The 24397-nt window shown below is 33.3% G+C and overlaps 1 protein-coding gene across 1 annotated transcript; it reads right to left on the bottom strand.

Moving 5' to 3' along the window:
* Positions 1-6374: 6374 nt before the first annotated feature.
* LOC130589524 (exopolygalacturonase-like) lies at positions 6375-18283 on the bottom strand. The gene is made up of 5 exons (XM_057390797.1): positions 18086-18283; positions 13649-13951; positions 7954-8249; positions 7271-7490; positions 6375-6638 (listed from the first exon to the last, which is right to left on the bottom strand). Exons 1-5 carry the CDS (start codon positions 18281-18283, stop codon positions 6375-6377), a joined length of 1281 nt encoding a protein of 426 aa, XP_057246780.1.
* Positions 18284-24397: the final 6114 nt, after the last annotated feature.

The raw sequence follows: 24397 nt of genomic DNA, 5'->3' as shown, positions 1-24397 counted from the left end.
TCCTTCAGTACCTCAAATCCATCTTCTTCGGTGATGCACTTGAGAAGAGGACATTTGAATGCTTTCTTGTATAGAGTCTCCTCCCATAGCTTAAACCATTTGTCTCTCGCTTTCACATACTTAGCTTCTACAGGATCAGAGGGTAGATGGCCTGTTTTCTTGAATTATAATAGGCTCCTTCAAACTTGCCTCTCGGTTGAGAAACATTACTTGCTCTTGATCAATACTTTTCTTTGATTTTACCTCCCAAAATACTGTTCTTGGTGTATCACAGTCAGTCGAGCTGGCCAACTTTGAGAGAGCATCTGCGTGGTGATTTTATGACCTTGGAACTTGGTCAAGAACGAACCACTTTAAAGATTCAACATCATCTTTGATTAGGCGCATATATTTGCTCATGGATGCCTCTTTACACTCAAAATATCCATTTACTTGACTGACGACTAGCAGAGTGTCTGACTTGGCCTCAATTTCTAATTCTTCAGCCATCTTGCACATTTTTAACCTAGCCAAAAGCGCTTCATACTCTTCTTCATTATTAGATGCTTTAAATTGGAACCTTAGTGCATATTCAAAATTTTCTCCTTCTGGAGATTGACAAATTATTCCTGTCCCACACCCATTGACGGTATATGATCCATCCACCATGAACTTCTAGTGCTTCCTTCCTTTATCTCGATCTATTATAGGTTCTATAGTTGGCCGAGTAAGCTCAACTATAAAATCCTCCAAAGCCTACCCCTTGATCGCCTTTCTGGGCACAAAAGTTAGATCAAACATGTTCAACTTTATCGCCCATTTGAGCATTCGTCCTAAGGCGTCCATCTTTTGCAGAACTTACTTCAGGGGTTGGTCAGTATAGACTAGTATAATGTGGGCCAAACAGCACGACCTCAATTTCCTGCTGCCTATAAGAAGTGCCAAGCCAAACTTCTCTACTAGCGAATACCTACACTCCGCATCTTTGAGCACATGACTCACAAAGTACACTGGAACTTGTATGGATTCTCTTTCGGCCAATAACACATCACTTACAGTTTGAGGTGAGACGGTCAGGTATACAAACAATTTTTCCCCCTCGGCTGGACTGACCAAACGGGGTAGTTGACGGAGGTGATCTTTAACCTGCTGAAGGGCCTGCTCATCTTCTTTCGTCCATTCAAATTTTGTTTCTTTCTTGATTGTTGAAAAGAAATGACGACATTTATCACCTGACTTGGATAAGAACCGTCCAAGAGCTACTAAGCACCCTATTAGACGATGTACTTCCTTGATCTTGGATGGTGATGTCATGCGTAAAATTGCCTGAACCTTCTCAGGACTAGCTTCTATCCTTTTTTGATCAAACAAGAACCCTAAGAATTTCCTTGTTACCATCCTGAAGACACATTACTGGGGATTTAACTTCAATTTGAATTTTCAAACGGTCTCAAAGGTTTCTCTCAGGTCGTCAATATGACCTTGCTCCTGCCGCCTTTCAATATCATATCACCGATATAAGCTTCCATATTTCTCCCCAGGTGCGGCTAAAAACTGTGTTGACTAGCCGCTGAAAGGTGACTGGTGCATTTCGAAGATCGAAAGGCATCCTCAACCATCCATAAAGCCCTTTCTCTATGATGAATGACGTTATGTCCTAATCTTATGGCCACATAGGGATTTGGGGGAACCCCTAGTAGGCATCTGTGAAACTCAGCAAAGCATGGCCGATCGTGGAGTCTACTAACCGATCTATCTTAGGCAAAGGGAAGTTGTCCTTAGGACAAGCTTTGTTAAGATTGACGTAGTCCACGCACATTCTCCATGTGTCATTGGGCTTGGGTACCATTACAACATTTGCTATCCAATCCAGGTAATGAGTATCCCGAATGAAATTACACGTCAATAAAATCTGCACTTCTTGGTCAACGACCTGATTCCTGGCCGGGCCAAGGTGCCTTTTCTTCAGACGAACCAGTTTCAAACTTGGGTGTATATTCAGCTTATGAACAACCACTTTAGGATCAATTTCCGACATTTCCTCAACATTGTACGCAAACACATCTTCGAATTCCTTCAACAACCCTACTAGCTCTTCCTTCAGACTGGGGGAAAGAGCAGCCCCAATCTTCAGCGTCCTTTTTGGACGATCATTGTTCAAACAGACGTTCTCTAGTGCTCTACAGGCTTTAGACGCTCAAGCGCATCGACCATGATAGCCACCACTTCTTCTGACAAAGGTATTTCATTCTTTGACGGTCATGTATTTCCTTTTCTTTCTTGGCAAGAGGTTGGACGGTTTGCTCAGCGAAGCAATCTGCGTCTAAGGTCTTTCAACCACCGACCTCAAAGCGTCCACTTAGCCTTTTACATACTCGGCCGCTTTCCTTTCATCAACTATCTTTACTTGATTTGGCTTCTCCCCTTTCCATGATGAGGGTCTCAAAGTTGTGAGATAACATTCTCTGGCCGCCTCTTGATCTCCATATAAAGATCCAATTTTGCCACCATCATATTCAAACTTTATGAGCATGATATGGGTGACTATCACAACCTTGATATGATTCAATGTTGGCCGTCCGAGTATGACGTTGTAAGCAGTCAAATCTCTAACGACCAAAGACATAACAAACAACGTTTGAGACGCCTCCTTTTCTCTAACTCGAACTGGCAATGTAACTGTTCCCATTGGGTGGATGACTCCTCCCACAAACCCGATAATTGGGTGATGGACTGGACTAAGTTACTTTCGTCGAATTTTAGTCTAGACAAACAATCAACACTTATGATATCCGTTGAACTTCTGGTATCAATCAAAATCCTTCTTACTCTCTGCTTTTGCTTCGTCGGGACGAAGTGCCTGTAGAAGTCAGGCCCCATGTCTCGGCCTTTCTAGGGTTGTTCTTCTTTAGCTGAATTTCTTCCTTAACCTTTTTGGTCTATGTATACTTTGCTTCTGCACAAACTTCAGTAGCATGAATGAATGCTTCAGCCTCTCTGAGAGCCTCGGCTAAAGTAGTGATCTGTTTCTTCACAAGATCGAATTTAAAGATTCCCGGCCTCAAGCCTATAATGAAGGCGTCAGAAGCCACCCTAGCATTGAGATCCTAAATCTGCAAAGACTCCAAATTTAATCTATTAACAAAACTTCTCAAAGCTTCTTTTAGTCCTTGGATGATCTTAACCAAGTGCATGCTAGTCTTTTGTGCTTGCCGATTTGCCACAAAGTGACTAGTGAAAAGATAGCTAAGTTCTGTGAAATTATTCAATGAGTTAGGGGAAAATTCTTACATACATTTGGTGTTTGTAACCACACCATTTTTTAGCCACACCTTTTAGGGTGCCTGGAAAATTCTTATACCCCGTGGCATCATCCACGGCCTGGATATACATTTTGTATTTGTATGCAGATAAGTGATCATCCGGATCAGTTGTTCCATCAAAGGGGTCTATTGTAGGAAGCTTAACCATTTGGAAAGGGGGTGCCTCCATGATTTTGGCCGAGAATGGAGTCGACCTGTTAATCCAGAAAGCTCCCAGCTGTCCCTCAGTGGGTATGTGCTCCCTACGATATTCCTTTAGTACTAGATTAGAGGAGGTGTTTGCGAGCCTTGGTCGCCTGTATACCATAGGTTGTAACATTGTCTTTTCCTGCCTTGGCCGAACAGCAGAAGGTCCCAAACTTCATCCCTCAGTTTTGGATGGCAACCTCTACGAGGGATCCCTTATATATGGGGTGGATCCTGTGGCCGAACGCTGCAAGGGTGTGGCCTTCTTTGCCTCCAGATAATCTCGAGCATCTGTTTCCATCTGATGCCCGCTTGGATGAACGGTATCTTGAGTTCAGACTACCAGCTTCCAGTTCATCTTCCTTCGCTACTCACTAACTTTTGGCTTCCTTTCTTTGGCTGGCCTGTTAGATAGTTCCTGACGAACATGCTGACTTGGACCTGGACGACCCTCCTGAGAATTCCCCCTAAGAGGGTTGGCAGCAGGTGGATCGGGGTTTACATGAAAAAATAACATATTGCTCTTGATTTGCTCCTGAACAATCGTAACCATCTTAGTCTGAAAAAATAATTCAAGACGTTTTCTAGATGGGCACCAGTCACAAGACGCTCAAGGTTCTCCTAAATGACAGGCTCTCGACTTCGTCCAGGAAGGTTGACAATAGTCGGAGGCCTATCCCTTCCTCGTGGTGGCCTTTCATCATCTACTGTGTCTTTTACTCGAACCTCAAAACTTTGATTTCATGCTATATTGGGTGAGTGATAGTCAGTCATCATTGAGTCTCCCCCATAGACGGCGCCAAATATTACGTAGTCCTCAAACTAGTAAATATACTTCTATTCTATAACACGTTCTTTTATGGAGACTTGTACAACGATATCCTAGTCAAATGATCCCGAGCCTGAGCTTCGTTCCCGAACCTGCAAAAAGGGACCCACCTTGGAGGTTTGGATGGTGGATCTCCCTTCGAAGCTTAAGTAACGTATCACGAGTAATAAGGAAAGCTTAAAGAGAGAAAGTAGAGAAATAAAATAGTGATAGAGTAATAGTACAGTGATCTGAAAAACGTACTTTTTTCTTGATTTCAAGGACTATTTATAGTGTTTGGAGTGATTGTTTTACCTTAAGATCACCCTAGCTAATTTAAGAACACCTGATTCGCTAAGCAATGGGAGTATGACACGTGGCAAGAAATGATTGAGAAGTACACCTCATCCAATCATATGCCAATGCTCTTTGAGATCCTGGGTCTGAGTGTGTACCAAGCAAAGGAGTTAGGCTAGTACTTTCCCCAAATAGGGATATGTACTTCATCTACTCTTCTTTTGGCCTATTACTTTTCATTTGTAGGCCGGAGACACATATGCGTCTCAGATGAGTCCACATGTCCGGTGTAGAGCTGTTGATTCCATGCTACAATAATAATAATAATAATAATAATAATAATAATAATAATAATAATAATAATAATAATAATAATAATAATAATAATAATAATAATAATAATATAATAATAATAATAATAATAATAATAATAATATATAATAAAATAATAATAATAATAATAATAATAATAATAATAATAATAATATAATAATAATAATAAGAAGAAGAAGAAGAAGAAGAAGAAGAAGAAGAAGAAGAAGAAGAAGAAGAAGAAGAAGAAGAAGAAGAAGAAGAAGAAGAAGAAGAAGAAGAAGAAGAAGAAGAAGAAGAAGAAGAAGAAGAAGAAGAAGAGTAGTCCCTTCTTTCACATTTGGGTCACATTACTCCCTTCCTTGCCATTTGTACCCAAATGTCTAGACACGGGGTTTGAAGAAAAGCACTCGCTTCCTTGTCATTTGTGACCCAAATGTCTAAAGATGGGGTTTGGGTCGTAGTTCAATCGTCCACGAAAGACGTTTGAATCATGGCTCAATCGTGATATGTGGATGTGTGAGCCATGGCTCGTGTTTGGGATTTCAGGCGAAAAAGTACAAAAACAGTTACTTACGGTGACGGTCGCGTAATATCCTTTCTTTGTCGGCTCAACATCTTCCGTTTTTTGGCTCCAGACGATGACTGTCTAATTGGTGGTTAGGTGCTATATAGAGGCGGTGAACTGTTTTTGTGGATGAGGTGTAGTAGTGAAGTGGTGTTGAGGGAGAGAGAAATCGAATGTGAGTATTATTTGACGAATCTTTTGATTTATTTTTTGACAATTTAAGTAATAATTTGGTGAGACAGAATAATATTAAATTGATTTTCATGATTTTGATTTTTGGTTTTTACAAAATTATTATAAGTAATTATAATTTTTGCAAAGCAAATGAAAAAGAAAAGGAGAGGTTGAGTTGGTAGAACTAATTGTGGTGTTAAGGCCACTTTACTTTCATTATTAGATATGATGGTCATATTTTTGCAATGAACAATGAAGAATCATCCTTGCAAACCTGAATACTTAGGTTGAACTAAAAATTGGCTAAGTTCATATCGAGTAACTAAAAAGTAGGACAAATGAAATTATTTACACGCATGTTAATTTAGCGAATGGTACAAGGCCTATGACAAACATACATAATTGCAATTGTGGTTTATATAAATGTACACAAGCTGCTATTTTGGTCACAATTTGAGTTGCCTTTTAACATATTTTTTGGATAAGAAGTAACTTAATTGTTGTTTGAAAACATATTCTTTAATTATATATTGTCTAGATATAAATAGAAAAAAAATTTACAAAGAAGAGGTCCTACTCTAAATTCCTAATAACCATCGTATATATAAATCATTTTGAAGGGTTTCAATACACACAACCATCAATCCTCCTATCATATGATCATTTTTTTCATTGTTACTGCTGATAATGATCACTTAATGTTAAACAAAAAGTATTGAATAACAAATTATGCGCAATTCAAGCCATCGTGCTTCCCGCTAAACTTAACTTTTGCATTTACACATGTAGTTGAAAGAATGTTGGCAACCTTTCCAACTAAGGATGATTTATCAACTAAGGTTGATTTTCCTGTGAAACTGAGATTCACATCAGACACTTTTATTTCATCACATGGAGCCAATTTACTGCACACAAAAGAGACTGCCGCATTTGTTGTTGTTGTTCCCCTAATGTTTTTGAAGTGGACATTTGTGATCTTTGCAAGATTTGGCTACACACAAAAGAAAGAATATTTTTTATTTTGTAACATGAAAAGATTACAAATGAAATTAATGATCCATCCAAAAGTCAAAATGAGTAAGTAAACATATTTTTCAAGCATTTTTATATTAGTGGGAGACTAAGATAAATATATATTTAATGTGGGAGGGAGGATAATAAATTTGTTTGTTTTATATTAGGGTTAGTGGTATAGTATTATTCGAAAAAAATATTTAAAAAACAAACAATTATAAGTAAAACTCCTATACAACAGAACTTTATGCATATCAATGTGCCTTGCCTTCACCAGGATTTTAAATCCATGCATCCTTGATTAAGTGATGGAGACACGTTGCTAAATCAATTCTCAAAATTAGGTCATGTGAAAGAAAAAGTTCAAAATATATATAAATGTTTTTCAAAATCTAATACCGGATTTCTTTTAATAGGTAAGGAGAAATCTCTTGCAATAAGGGGGGTGTGGGTGGGGGGATCCATCTTGCAAGTGGTGAGAATCGAACCACTATCACCAAGGTCGAATGAGAGTCTTACAACCACTAGGCCAACCTTGATTCTCAAAATACCAAAGTAGTAACGTATAACTACATGAAAAATATTACTGAAAGAATATACGTAGTCTACCTTGTCAGGTAAAGGAAGATAATCTTGCTTAATTCCAATTGGATTCAAAGCTTGATCCATAACTAAATCTTCAAAAATGATGTTTGATACTTCACCAACTTTATCGGTTGGTCGAGCATTGATTCTTGCACCAAATGACGTTCCTTTGAAAGTACAATTCTTAACTTTTACCCCCTTCACATTGTAATCAGGGTGAAAACCATCTAGTTGGGCTCCAACACTGTAATTTATTTTTATAAAAAAAGAGAAATTACTATAAAAGAAACTTGATTATATAAGGCTATGAAATACATATATATATATATATATATATATATATATATATATATTATATATATATATATATATATACATATATATATATATATATATATACACATATATATATACACATATATATATATACACATATATATATATATACATATATATATATATATATATATATATATATATATATATATATATATTATATATATATATATATATACACACACATACACACACACATACATACATATATATATATATATACACATATATATATATACACACACATACACACACATATATATATATATATATATATTATTTGATTATTTGTTGGCTTACAATGACCACAAGTAGTTAAATTATTGATAATTTGAGAAGAAGATAATAACAACAAAGAAAAAAGTCATTACCTGATTCCTTTTCCAGCAACACAAGTAACTCCAGTGACAGATATATCAGCTGAACCTCCTGAAATTGTGATGCACTCATCGCCAGTTTTGATGTTAGTGTTGGCTACTGATACCAAACTTGATCCACTAACGTAGATTGCATTAGACCGAGTATTAGGCTTAACCGTAGTAGCATCAAAGTTGGCGTTGACAATAGATATGTTATTGCTATTTTCAACCAACACATGGAATTGTGCAGGATTTAAGGAATGTATACCATCAACCACACAACTCGTAGCATTACTAAACTTGATACTCTGCAGCATAATGATTATAAGATTAGAATGTATTTGTTAGAATAAGTAACTGGAATAAATGGTGAAAACAAGGGTGCTATAGTATGTATTATAAAACAATAAATCATAATAATTTCTCTAAACAGAATTATTTATTGCTTAAAGTTTGCACTTAATATATATGTTTGTCAACTTCAATTCCGTACTACATTGTATTTTCTACTCGCATAAGAGAATCCAATAGAGATTTTATTACATCATACCAATAAAATAATGCATGTTGTTTAAAGATTACCATGAAACAGTTTATACCAAACCAACCATTGACAATTACGCTAGCTAGTGCTATCATTCCTTATATGTACAATTGTCAATTATAATGGAGAAAATATTATCTACTGTTAAAATAAATATTTAATACACTTAATAAACCATGCATGGAACATGATACTAGAATATTCTCCACAAAAAAATGCTTTAACAGACAAGCATGCACATGCGAGAGCAAATGATCACAATAGCATTAGTAAATCAAGTTTATTAAAAATTTACTGGTAGTAAGAAACGTTATTTGAATTTTTTAACAGGAATAATTGATAATAAAGGATTACATTGTACTAGGAGCTATCAATCAAATCTCTATTATATAAGTGAAAGGAGGAGATGATGTCCCGTACAAAGTTTGATATGATTTTAATGAAGTTAAATTGTCATATATATTAGATAAACTTTTCTTCTTTTCACTTGCCATTTATGATGAACATGTTAACAATGAAATTGAATATAAATTTTTAATTATGGAGAATAATTTACCTCTTCTTATATATGTGTGAAAAAGTCTGATAAAAATTAAATTCACAATATAACTTGATGACACAACTAGAAGAAAAAAAACCTTGAATTTCGTATTAATGCTTATACTGATAATATTTTAAAATCTAAATATTTATTATTATTATTCGATAATCTCTATTATATAACTCAAACTCTTCCACTTTATGAATATTCAACAATTGAACCTGATACACAAATTGTTCCAGTTTATTTGAGCACAAGTTTTCTTTTGATTTATATTTCCTTCTCTCAATACTATAATTGAAAAATGATGAGCAAATAACTAAAACAACCAACGTAACGTTGATTTAAGAAAAACATACTTCCTCCGTTTTTTTTTTAATTGCAACACTTTTCTAAAAGGGATATAATGAATTGCTTGCAACACTTTCCTAAAAGGAAAATAATTAATTGCTTGCAACACTTTTTACTTTTGCTTTTCCTTTCTCTCTATCTCTCTCCAATCACATGAGGTCCTCTTTTTTTTTCCTCTCTACCTCTCTCCTATCCAAATTTTGCATTGGAGTTGATGAAAAAAAAGTGTTGCAAGTAAAAAAAAAAATGGAGGAAGTATTAAAAAAATAATTATAAATGTTTGTTTGAATAAAAAAAATTAACACAGATGAATAAGTAATTGAGAGAAAAAGAAAGTTAATATCACAAGTACGCATATCATGCAAAATATGCTAGTAGAAATTGTTCTAAAGATATGTACGAGAAAAAGTCCGAGGAACTATGGCAACAAAAGCACACTAAGGGCCTGTTCTCTTCGGCATAAAACAGATGAACTGAACTGAACTGAATTGAACTGAACTGAATTGAACTAAAATGAATTGAACTGAACTGAACTGAATTGAACTGAACTGATATGAACTGAACTGGACTGAATTGAACTGAACTGAACTGAAAGGAATAGTGATATGTGAGAGTAAAAGTATTGTCAAGAGCTGAACTGAACTGAACTGAACTGGTCTGAACTGAACTGATCTGAACTGAACTGAATTGAACTGAACTGAATTGAACTGAATTGAATTGAACTGAACTGAACTGAATTGAAAATAAGCTGGGGAGAACAGGCCCTAAGAATATTGAAGTTGAAAATCTAGGTATCGAAAACACTAGAAAGGAAAACCATAGTCTGACTTTCTGAGTACTTCTAGACGTTAATTTAGAAGAATCTAGATGTGTAATGAAAAATATAGTGTATATAGTTAAAATAATTCTTGCATTAAGTGAAGAAATCAAGTAATGATGTATCTATAAATATCATGGAAAAATTTAAAGATATGTGATATTGAAATAAGTAATATTAGAAAAGTGTAAAGAAATCAAGAAATTAGGATACAACAATTATAAATATGCTGTATATGCATGAGTTGAGAGGTGAGGTAATCAAGGGAGGTCTCGCTAAATATTTTTGAAGGATAGAAACAAGGGTTCTACCAAATAGATAAGTGAGAGATATGAACTCTCACAAATATAGTGTACAATTCTTATTAATGTAATCACTAGAAAATGAAATTTTGTTATATTATTCAGGTCCACTACAACTTCCACATGTAACCCCAAATTTCTATCATGGTATATAAGCTGAAACGTGATAATGCCAACGTTAGAGGAGCAAGAAGAAGCTAGAAGTTGCAAATTGTGAAGTTGAAGGTTGAAGCAAACTAAAAGAGGTAAGTGTGAAGTTTAAAATATTTAGAAGAATTTAAATGAAGGTGAAGATTTAAAAAAATTGTGAAGATACATTAAGGATAAAATATTGAGGAGAAATAAAAATTGAAAAAGTATGTAAAAGAAAAAAAAGATTAAAAAGAATTAGGGAATTAGTTAGTTAGTGACTTGACCGCTAACAAAATAAATAAAAATGAGGAGTGAGGTTGATGGCATGAGTATCAACAAGAAAAGCAGAAATTGATAAATTTTAGTAAATGAATATTAAAATGGAAAAATTTATTAAATGTTGGAGAAAAAAAATTAGAAAAGGGAAGTGTTTGAAGGATGCTAATTACAATGGCATTAGCATAGTATGTTTGGTGACAAGAGCATTAACGATTTGGAAAGAGAAAAAAAGTATTCAGAAAGAGAAGTTTGGAATTTCCTAATGACATATATGAGCATTAATAGTGATGGGTGGTCACATGAGCACCACAACAAAATAAAAAATTGAAGAAACAAATACCAACGAAAAGATCATAAAATTGAGAAGATGGAGGTTTGTAACATGAGTACCAACAAAATTTCAAACAAAAGTAGAAATTGGAGATGAGAAGCAATAGGAAGAAACATTTTTGGAGAAAATTATGAAAAAGTTAAGATTAGGAGGAGCAATTTGGTGACAAGAGTATCAACGCAAAGAGTTAAAGATCTACAAAATGTGAAGAACAAACAAAGTTGAGGATAGTTGGTGACATGTGCGCTAACAAAAATAATTTCAGTACATGGTCTTGTCGGGTCGTTGATGACAGGTGCATCAACATATTTAAGATTTATAGAGTTCAAGATTTTTCAATATTAAGGGGAAGTGTTAGATGTTAATCTAGAAAATTTTAGATGTGTAATGAAAAATATAATGTATGTAGTCTAGAAAATTCTTGCATTAAGTATTAAGTAGAAAAATCAACTAATGATGTATCTAGAAATATCTTGGAAAAATCAAAGATATGTGAATATTAATTAATATTAGACAAGTGTAAACAAATCTAGAAACTAGGATACAACAACTATAAATATGTTGTATGTGCATGAGTTGAGAGGTAAGCTAATCAAGAGAGCTCTTATAAATATTTTGAAGGCGACAAATAAGGGTTCTACAAAGAAATAAGTGAGAGATATGAGCTCTCATACATATAAATACAATTCTTATTGATGTAATCAATAAAAATGAAATTTTATTATGTTATTCATGTCTATCAAAACTTCCGTGTGCATCTACAAATTTCTATTAAGTACGTCAATCTTTCCTCCGAAAATCATTCAAAAGTTCCTTTTTTTTAATAATATGGATTTAGATACTTGAATTTCCAACTTTGACATCAATATATCGATTTTTGTTTACGAAGTTCTAAGTTTTAATCCATCTTAGTACAATGTCTTATGATGGTGTATTATTCTTATGGTCCAGAATTTTCGTTTATTCAGGGTGTGTTCTCTTCAACTTATTGGTCCTGAACTTAGCTAAATCCAATATATTAAACCTTAACTGAACTTATTGGAACTTATTAAACCTGATTGGACCTGATTGGACATGATTGGAACTTATTGGACCTGATTGGAACTTATTAACTTTATTGAAACTTATTAGACCTTATTGGCCCTGATTGAAACTTATTGGACCTGGTTGAAACTTATTAAACCTTATTGGAACTGATTGAAACTTATTTGACCTTATTAGATAAAAAAATTGACCATTAATAACATAAATATTACCCCTAACGTAAATACTACCCCTTAAAATTTATTATGAAGTAATAATTATTAAAATTCGTCCTTTAAAAAAAATTATCAATTATCTCTTATGATAATTAATTTAACAAAAAAAATTTACTATATATATATATATATATATATATATATATATATATATATATATATATATATATATATATATATATATATATATATATATATATTTTCCTATACATAACTTTCACCACTAATATATCTAATATTCTTGTTTTGATTTTATAAAGCACTAGTAGATAATCAAAAGTTGATTAACATTTATTGCTAACAAGTTAAAATTGGCACATATGAAAAAATCTCACTCCACTTTCATTTACTTGAAGGTAGTAGAATGAATTAACTCCTTATTTAAAGACGAATTGCAAAATATTGTAATTATTATAATGATTATTATTGTTACCCTTTATTATTTGACCATGATTATAATATTATTTAATAATAATATAATCAGCTAATAGTAATATGAATAATCAAATATTAGACAATAATACAAGTATAATACTATACATTGTGGTACTTTAATAAAAAATTCTAATAATAACATAATCAGTTAATAATAATATGAATAATAAAATAATAGACAATAATACAAATATTTAATAAAATAATAGACACTAATACAAGTATTATACTATATAATCATTATGGTATTTTAATTAAAATTCTAATAATAACATAATCAACTAATTGTGATATGAAATTATGAATCATAAAATAATAGACAATAATACAAATGTTTATTGAACATTGACTATTTGGACCTTATCGGACCTGATTAGACGTGATTGGAACTTATTCAACCTTATTAGACCTGATTGGAACTTATTGCACCTGATTGAAACTTATTGCACCTGATTGGAACTTATTGGACCTTATAAGACCTGATTGAAACTTATTGCCCTGATTGAACCTTATTGCAACTTATCTGAACTTATTTGAGCTGAAACTTAATTTTTTATGTTGAGGAGAACGCACCCTCATGAGTTCGTCTTCAATAAAAAGAACTTATTGATAAACTTAAATTGATATGAATATAAAGTAAAAATAATAATCATATACATTATCAAGATCAAATTCTTGCGACCAAAAAATAAGAGAGGGAGTATATATTGACTCACAGGCATCACTTCCATAAAGGTGAAACTCTTTTCTGAATCACACGGTGGTTGCGGTTGGTTAACGTTAATACTTCCAGTACCAGTGAATATGGCACCCTCAACTTGTTGGAAGACGATTAATTCTTGATTAGGAAATACACTAGGATCAGGGTCCGCTGTGATAGTTCCTTGAAGCTCGACGGTTACTTGAGATTGGCAAGGTCCAGAAAATAAAACTTGTGCAACTACAAATGTTCCTTTAGGAATCACCAACTTTGATGGTCCTATGTTGTTGCAAGCCTTTTGCCATGCTTGAATAAATGACTGCATTTAGAAAACAATCTCAAATTATGAAATTAAATGCTAAGTAATTTAGGTGGTGAAGTCTTAGGAATGTTAACTAAGATATATGATATACGCGCATCAAACATCATTTTCATTTTGAATCCATATATATACTATGTTTATATCACTAACGTGATATAATAGTATTATCATATATGACTCTATCAGATTTATTTCATTGTATGCATATTCTCTAAATATCAATTTAGTAATTTCAAAATATAACAATCAGCAAGTGTCATTATAAAAAAGAAATTTACGAAGTATAAATTTGATAATAATAAAAAAGAAATAACGAGTGATAACTAAAACGAGTTTAGTTTCAATATCCCATTACTTACCATATCTTCTCATTAGATTCATCTTTTTCATATTTGATCATGACAGCTTGTCACTTCATAATACTTACAAAATACTCCCCTGTTTTTTTAGGAAAAATTGATTCTAATAATCCAACCTTAGGGCAATTCACTCAAAATAATCCGATCTTTTGATTATTATTTAATAATCCAGCCTTTTATCCCAATTCACTCATAATGCACTGTGACCTGTTGAAAAAGGTTGATAACCAAGAGAATGGGTTAATTGCACACGTGTCTTGCTCTGATTCTTAGTGCTTTAGTTAAACATTTTTTACTACCCCCTTCTTCCCCTTGCGCACCCACTGCCACCAACCCACCCCATCCCCCACCTACTGCCACCCTACCCTCCCTTTTCCCACCCACTGCCACCCCCATCCCCACCCCCTTCCCTCCCTCCCCTTGCCCACCCGCACCCCTTGCCACCCCCTCTCTCTCCTTGCCCACCCACTGCCACCCTCTCGATCTCCTTCCCAGCCGCCAAAATCCCTCTCTTCCCCTGTGAAACCCTACCCCCCCCCCCCCCCCACACAAATCTCTTTCTCTCACCTCACCATCCCAAACCCACAACTCACCCCACTCCCTCAATTTCCAACTCCAGCCCCACCTCCCTCACTTTGAAAAATGCCCCCAACCTCAACTAACCATCACCAGCCCGTGAAGAAAATCCGCGTCTCGTCTCAGAGATTGCAAGTGGAGGTCGACGAAAAGGGTGAAGGCGAATGGAGGAGGACGAAGAGGTTTAAGAGGGGGACAATGAGGATGTTGGTGACGAAGGGGGGTAACAAGAGAGACTGGACGGTGGGGGTGGGGCAAGGGTTGTTCGCAAAGGGGTAGGGTGGGTAGGGGTTGTTCGCAAAGGGGTGGGATAAGGGGATCGTGAGCAGGGGTGAGGATCATGAGCAGGGAGTGGGGGGTGGGGTGGTTCTTCATGACTAGTGAGGCAAGGGAGGGAAGGAGGAACAAGCTAGAAGGAGATTCAAGGAGAGAATAAAAAAAAATTACCTTTCTAACAGGTTACCGATCTCACGGTGCATTATGAGCGGATTGGGATAAAAGGTTGGATTATTAAATAATAATCAAAAGGTTGAATTATTTTGAGCGAACGACCCACAGGTTGGAAAGTAGAATCAATTTTTCCTTTTTTTTTTATCATTCTCACTTTCATGTGCGTGCTTCCTAATATACATCTTTGAACTTAAATATCTTTCATTATATATTAGTATAAATTATAACGATTGAATATTAATAATGTACTAATTGAGACGTATCAAACAAGACCCCACATGACTATACATTTTCTTATAAATTGAAAAAAATTGAGAAGATTCTATCTAAGTATGAATAGTATCAAGATTCCAAGTAAGAAAGATAAAAAAAAATAGAGGTAGTATTACTTTTCGATTTTGAATAACAATTTGTATGTATAACCTTAGATTTGAAAATTTTGTACTGAAGCAGATTTCTTGTATTCTTATTTAGATAGTTTACTAAATAATCTTCATGGTATGTTAAATGAATGTTGTACCATTAAACTCTGTGGACCTCATTGGAACTATCTCTCTCTGTCTATGAATTAAGTTTAGTTATTCTTGTTTTTACATTGTCTGCCATAATGCATAGATTTGGACTAGAAATATTTAGCAGGAATTTATTTAAAGCCCAAGGAATATTATTGATACAACTTTCTAATTTGTGAAATGCTTGAGGGGAAAATATTATAAAATAAAAGATGCATATATGACGTTATAGTTCCCTATTTTCAAGAAATCTCTTTCACATGTCTTCTATATATTTTTTTTTTTGTAAAGAGGTAAATGGAGGGACTAGTGAATTCCTATCTCAGGAAGAAATCACTAGACACCTAACCTAGTGGAATCCCTATCTCAGGGAGAGACCACTAGTAACTAAAGTACAAAGAAAAGAAAAAAAATAAAAGAATCCAAGAAAATCTAGATCTAGCTCCTTAAGGAGGCAGTACAAGAGCCAAAGACGTGAGTTCAATTCTTCGAACTTCACATAAGCGGGTAAAGTGGACAATCCCGGTGACGAAGACCAGATTTGGCGAAGAAAACGCTCGTCAGTGGTGGATGAGCTTAGCCAACAGCGGCGGAGGGCGGAGTCGATGAAGAACCATCAACTAGGCCAGCACTCATCTTCGTGGAGGCTAGATCGCCCCACCGACGAAGAGAGGGAGTCAAAAATTTTCAGATCTGAAAATTTTCAAGATCTTGACAAAAAAACTTGAGATAGGGGGCCAAGAATTCAGGGTGTGTGGTGCGACGACCATCAAACACCACCTCGGCACCGCCAAGAGAAGCGATGAGGCAGTGAGCTGATGGGTCTCTTGATGATGGAGGCAAATCTCCGCAGATCGGGGTGGAGATGGTTGAGAAGGAGACTATGAGGCGAGAGCAGTGGAGAAGAGCGCTGTAGATTTAAGAAGGTGGTGGAAGACTTTTGAGAGAGGCGGTGGAAGGGGCGGTGAAAGGGTTCTCTAGAGAAGTCTAGAGAGAAGGGAGAGTCCTCTCTAGATTTCTCACAACCGGTAGCTGTGTAGTGAACTGAATTATATAGGGACTGTTGGTCATTTTCAGCTAGTCTTCTATATAGTATGTAATTGATACTATATGGAGGATTACGAAACATCGTGATTGTATTATTACGTTAAGAGTACACATAATACAATGATCCATTATAGTGTTTGAACAAATATATATAGAGTGGAGGAATCAAGTTCCAGAGTTGTTTTGGCATCACTCTACATAAGGTGAGTTGTGATTTGAGTTTTGAAGTTGTTTTATGTTTCCTTTAGATTAATTGGATGTTTCAAAGTCTTAGAAAGATATTCTAATATCTACTAGTTGATACGAGGAAAGTCGTATAGTTTCTTGATCCTCACCGGTCTAAGGTTAAGGTAGACAAGTAGTATGAATTGTTAAAAATAAATTTTTATAGGATATTTACGAGTATTGCACAACCGATTATGCGTGTAACCTAATTTTTTAAGTATGCAACTTGTGCAGTGAATTATTATCATGTGAATAATATTATGTACAAAGAGATTTGTTCCATCATATGAAAAATTTGTGTCTTCTCTGTTATTGCTTTTTCTTACATATCAAATTTTACCTTAATGTATATTATCTCCGTCTCTTATTAATCTACATTGATATTTACGATTGTCAAGGCATAACTTTTTAAAGCAGCTTGCTAAATCTTTTCAAAGCAATCATGAGGGGTATTACACTTAAGATTCAAATAATTTACTTCGAGCGTTTCACTATAATTGCAGCGCAACATGTATGTTTGGAACATTTAGAATGGAAAATTCCTGAGATACTCCTCAAGTTTGGTGTAATTTTTAAAATACCCCTTTCATTTTGGAATATCCTTATATGCCCCTAAGGTTTGACACGTTACACAGAGAAACTCAACTGAATTAATTTTCTAAGGTACTCTTGAAACTTAATTTTTGAAATTCAAATTGTAATAAGTTACTTTTGAGAAGTAAGTCAGACCTCAAATTACCTTTAGGAAATTTCTCAATAAAAATTCATCCTATATACTAAAACAAAATCCATCTACAATAGGTGGGTAGCTATTAAAAAAACAGATATATGAAAGAAGCCTATGTCATAATATTAGAGAGTGGTATAGAGAATTTATTAGGGAATAATACAATTAATATAGAACAAAGGACGTATAAAGTGTGGTTTAATGATGCAACAAGAAACGATATTGTAGAGCTTACCAGCGAATTGGCATTTTCATAATCTTCAGTGTATTCAGGTTTGCCATTTCCTTTTGCGTCGAATTTAGTGACATCAAATACGGCAGGACCGCTAGGATGAGCAGTAACTAGCCTAGCAGCTACAATTTGGTATAGGAAGAAAACCAAGCCAAAAACAATAAAGAACCTTTTACTGGATGATTCTCTTTGAAAAGCCATTTTTATCATAGAACCAAATAACAAGAAAGAAAGACAACAAAGGAGATATGAAGAGAAAGTTTTTCTATTTTTGCAAGATATTCAGCATGGATGAATAATAGGCTTGTACTCTATATATATCGATTGTTATTAATGTCCTTTCACTTGTAACCTTCACCATGATTTTCTATTACTTTTATAGCTGTTTAATTTTATTCAAAAGTTGAGAGAATTCTTAGGGAAATTCTATTTTTGGATTTTGACCATATAGTTCTTAATTTAGAAGTTCACAAGAAGCATTGGCGCTAAGAAAAGAAAAAAACAATGCAAAATCACCGTTTCCCTTGTTTTAAAATCGTATGCTCTTTTGGTGCATAATATGGTAAATTGTATTCTTTTGGCTCTCAAATTACAGATACACTCTCAAAATTTGGAAACAATACAAGGATATTTCTATTATATGGGGAGGGGGAGCAATGGTGTCCTTTTTTGAAATGCCTATTTTGCCCCCCTTTCCTTTCTAAATTGCAAAAGGAATGTCAAAATCAAAATCAGCACTAAAAGAAAACTATCGAAAATTAATTTACAACACTCACTCACAAATCACTTAAAAGAATAAACTTTACAAATCACTCATACAATTGAGAAAATCATGTTATAAAAATCACGCAAATCACTCAAATAATCAGGAAACTTTATTAAAATTTAAAATTTACATACAAACTAAACTAATAACCTAGAACGTCAATACATACAAAAACATTATTTACTTTTTTATAGTGTTTCCTATATATAATGAAACTTTTACATATATTTAGACCCATCATTTTCTATTATATAATAGCGATTAATTATCAAGGTAAAAAGGTTTATGTAAAATATCATTCAAGAAGTAAAGTACAACATATCTCTATAATATAAGGGAATGGGCGGAACTATGGTGTCCCCGAATTAAGAGACTATGTTACGCCCTTCTCATTCTAAATTACAAATTGACTTACAAATCAAAAAGGGCTTCAAACAAAAATTCCAAAAATATAATTATAACAATCACTTACAGGTCAACTAAAATCAGAAAATTGCATAATTTGCGTTATGCAAATCACTAAAACGAGGAAGCTTTACAAAAACTTAAAAATTCACTTACAAACTACAACCTATCAAAAAATTGACTTGAAATCAAAGTGTCCATTTTCTTTACAATTTTATAAAGTATTGAACATAATTAAAAAATCAACTAAAAAATTATAATATTAGAAATCATAAATAAATTCAATAAAATATCTATTTTGTTCATAGAATTTAACTTTGAAAGTAAAAAAAGAAAAGAAAAAGAATGGTGAGAAACTTAAGTGACAGAAACTAAACCAATCAAATTTTGCAACTAAAAACAATTATACTTCGTACGTCTAATGTTCAAATTTTGACTCTTATGCCGAAGAAAATCGAGTTTCTGTTTCGAAAAAAATTCAAGCACGCATCACGTGCAAAAAATTCTAGTATGTATTTGTTTGGATCTTCCCATCTACTATTGTGGGCTTTATTCAATAAACAATCTAATTTGCATGGATGTGGTTCACGTTAACATTAATATGCACCACACCAAAAGCACATATCATTTTTAAACTATCTACTATATCATTCAAAACACACTATATCATCCAAAAACCTAGCTACTACATCATGCATAAATTTACTATATCATTCATAATCATACTAAATCATGCACAAACTCACTATATCATTCAGGGATAGTCCACTATATTATTCAGAAACCCACTATATTATAAAAAAAAAACTCACTATATCATTCATAAACTAGCTACATCATTTATGAACAAACACTATATCATTCATACACTCACTATATCATGTAATAATTCACTACATCATTTATAAACTCATTATATCATGTAGAAACTACATCTTTCTATATGTTAAAGGCTTAAAGCACATGTTAATATATATACACAACCTATATCTTCCTGAATGATAAAACATTAAAATCAAAATCCTCCACTATTTTGCATATAATTTAACTATATGTTTTTAGTTAATAAAATTATCCACTATATTAATATAAGTTCATTATATCTCTATAAAACTCACTATATGAAGTTAATATCAATTACCAACATGATGCACAATAAGTTAGTGTGCACCAGGTCCATGTAAGTTTTCAGTTCAATAAATTGATAATATAGTACTACCTCCGTTTCACAATACATGCACATTTCTCAAATTGAAAACAATTCATCAACCAACTTTCACAATTTTTCTCTAAAATTTATGTAAGAAAAAACATAGTCAAGTGGGATCTTATTAAATTATTATCAGTGCGAGGATTTCAAATATCAATTTTTTATAATTTCAAATATTAAATTACACACTTACAGATATTAATGTTGAAATAAGAGCGTTGAAGTGTTTGAAAAAGCGAATGGTGCATGTATTATGAAACAGAGATAGTTGCACTTTACACTTTGAAGGAATCAATCCTTCCAATAACTTTTAATGTTTTTGCCACCTCCCCCTCTTAATCGTTTTTCTAATATTGGTAAGATGAATAAACTTAGGACTCTTTTAATATTGGTAAGATGAATAAACTTTAGACACTTTGAAGGAGGGGGGAAAGGTAAGGGGGATACTCCTCCAACTCTCATTCACTTAGTGGTATTCAAACCCCTAAGCTTGATGTCATAAGGTAAATCCACACCAATTGAGCCAAGCCAATCTTGTTCCCCTTTTAATCGTATATATCCACAACAACATACTGTTTCTAGTAGCCACCATAAATGTACTCCAGTTTTCAATTATAAATTACTGCTGTTAAATTATGATTAGTTCAGTTTAGTTCACCTCATTTCAGCCTAAAAAAAACAGGGCCTTTGTGCGGGTGTTTTTTTTTTAGTAGTGGTTTCTCAAGAAATGTTTTTGACTTTTAATAGTGCGAAATTACTTATATCACTTCTTGAACCTTCTTTAGCATGAAAACTGAAATAAATCAGGTTAGAGATGGGCATTGACCTTGGACCCGATCCAGATTCGGTTGGACGTGACTTGTTTTTAGGGTAATAGTCTAGAATGTTGGGACCGAATGGGTTTGGATCATATCTCCGTCCATGTGCTCAAATTTGGGTTTGGGTCAGGATATAGACTCACCCTATATACCCTTTATTATTTTGCATGTTAAGTACTTCCTCCATAATAGAATGAACATAACAATTGAATATTTTATACCTTACAAATAATACCTAGTTTTTACATTCTTTTTGTTATGGAGGAAATATATACATATTTTAAATTGATAATACAAAATATATATAGACTAGTAAAAACTTTTATCCCGAACATTTGAATTTTGTTTTCCAGGCAGCCATTGAGTGAAGTGACTAAAGTTCTCAAGCCCTCAACTTTTCACTTTATCCATTGGCGATAGGGACTCAAGTGAATTTGTTGTGGATGTTTTAGTTTATAATGTTTTGTAGAAGTATTAGACTATAATTTTCATATTTTATCAATTTATTAACTAAAAGAATGGGTGTAGATGATCGCTAGTTTAAAAAAAATCAAAACTTCTAATAAGCTTGAGACCCATTTTGGACCTTAAACCTGTTTTGTTTTTGCATTTTGATAGGCTGTCATACACCTATCAAAAATAATTCCTACCCAAAACTCATAATAATATAGAGGTAAGTAGGGTCGAATTCACAGAAAGATTTAGTTTTAACATAGCTTCTGAGGTATAGGAAAATTAAACAAGATCAGAGATAGAGGGATGAAACATTATAACTGATAAGAAAAGAAAGTCAAACTAAAAGTATCTCGGACAATGGTTCACCATGTTCATAATTATAATCTATCAAAATATCATTAGTAGTAGTTCAATTGATCAGATATTTAGAGCACATGTTAATCCTTCGGTTGGTTCTAACGCTCTCAAATCAACATATGCAGTATGGTGGTCGCTAACATATTTAAATTGTTTAATTGTAGGTTTGCCTCTAAAGGTTATTATCGCTCAACCTATGGTTCATCATTAACAAGATTTAATTAGACAATTGATAATGTTGCAAGATTAACAAAATAAACAAAGTTAATATAACAACGACTAATCGAATCATCTATAACATTAATCAAGATTCATAGAATATAAACATGGATTCCCAAGCCTGGAAATAAAAACTACTCAATCATGAAATAAATAATAAAATATAAATCTACAAAACATAATTAACAAAATCAATAAAAAGAAAGAGAATGAAATAATAGAATTAATAAATTAATGAAGAATAATAAAGTTATGGTTTACTACTAAGAAGTTAGAGAGCAAAAGAGGAAGACTAATACTGAAACTATGAATAATAATAATGAGACACAGAAAATGTGTGTGTTTTCTTAACAAGAAGTGCTTACTAATCTAAAAATATCAAGTAACTTAATTAATATGATTAGAAAAGTAAGTTACAAATCCCTTGATTGATTAATGCACTTTTCTTTTCCCATAAAAAAAGGAAAGTAAGTTACAAAATAGTGAAGGTCTAATAATCATTACATACACGAAATTAATGATTCGCGTGTACGGTAACAAATTGCACCAAACACAATTTGAATGTCCAGAAAACATAACTCCTTGAATAGAAGTATCCTCAGGGCGAGCCACGGATCATATATCTTTAATTCTACCATCTAAATCCATTGAAATTATTAAATTATTTAAACCACATTAAAATTTATAGTCAGAACTATTGACATGACACTTTTTTTCACATTTGTACGTTCTAATGATTTTCTACTTTGCTTTCAGCCAAGCTCCTACTATGACATATCCAAACTATCCTTATGCAATGTACCTTCTTCGAAATGCTCCTTATACTCAATTTTAGCTAATTATACTCCAAGTATGTTCTCAATACCTGAAATTCATCAAAAATAAGAAAATATACTGAATAGGAGTAGAATAACATAACGTAAAATTCAATAATTAACCTATCAATGAATCTAAATGCTCCAAAGGGAAATCTAAATGTATTTTAAAACTATATATAAGTATGAATAAACACATTTCATAACACAAACTATATAAGAAAAAATGATCTTTATGTTAGAAAATGTTAGTTGTCAAAAAAAGAATAACTATGTGTGTGTGTAGGGCCGTCTTAAACTATTTGGGGGCCATGTGCTATTTATAAAATCACATGTAAGAGTTTTGAGATATATTTCATTTTTTTTTCATAATCAAGCAACCTTTTTTTAGTACTCCTTATATTATAATTGGACAACCAAAGAATTTTATATATTTTACATATTGGTAAATGAAAAAAAAAATCATATAAACAATTTAAAGTTTTCTAGACTTATATGATATAAGTGACATACTTGTAAGGTGTAGAATGTAGATGACTTATGTTTTTTTTTTTTTTGGAATGGAAATTTTCGTTTCACATGGACATGAATAATTATCAAGGTGAATTGATTAAAAAAAAGGCAAAGCTCAAAAGACACCTAGTTTTAGAAAAATAATAGAGTATAAAAGGGTGGAAAATATTAATAGCCATGTTCCAAAAAATAAACTGAAGATTTTCCATGAAAGAAGTATATAAAAAAAAAAGGAAAAGGAGGTTTTCCCACCAAAACATAGAGGAAACATAGAAGTATTCAAGTAGGCCCAAAAACGATGATGATAGAGTTCGAACACGGGTCCTACAATACTGTATTGCAAACTTGCTAAAATAGCGCGGAGAATCGAGAACCACTGCTCCAAACATTCAGATTTGTGAGTACTTCTCCAACCCTTTCTTTTTCTCACTGTATGGGGCCCCTCTGACATATTGGGCCCTGTGTTGAGGGCCAGCTTGCACAGGCCCTTCGCCGGCCTTGTGTGTGTGTGTGTGTGTGTGTGTATGTATGTATGTATGTACGTACGTAGGTATGTGTGTATGTGTGTGTGTGCGCGTGCGTGCGTGCGTGTGTGTGTAGATATTTAGTTTTCTTTTGAGAGTTGCTTTGTCTCATTAATTAGTAATTTAAGATACAAATTCTAGATAATAAATCAATTTCTAGTTTTGGTTTTCATCTTCTTTGTATTATCTTTTTTTTTTTGTTAATCTTGTTTTCTTTCTTAGTTTATTTCGT

Source organism: Beta vulgaris, chromosome 7 (genome assembly GCF_026745355.1).
Source record: "Beta vulgaris subsp. vulgaris cultivar EL10 chromosome 7, EL10.2, whole genome shotgun sequence".
Taxonomy (NCBI): Eukaryota; Viridiplantae; Streptophyta; class Magnoliopsida; order Caryophyllales; family Amaranthaceae; genus Beta; species Beta vulgaris.
Note: the sequence above shows the minus strand (reverse complement) of the source record. Positions and strands in the feature narration are given on the sequence as shown.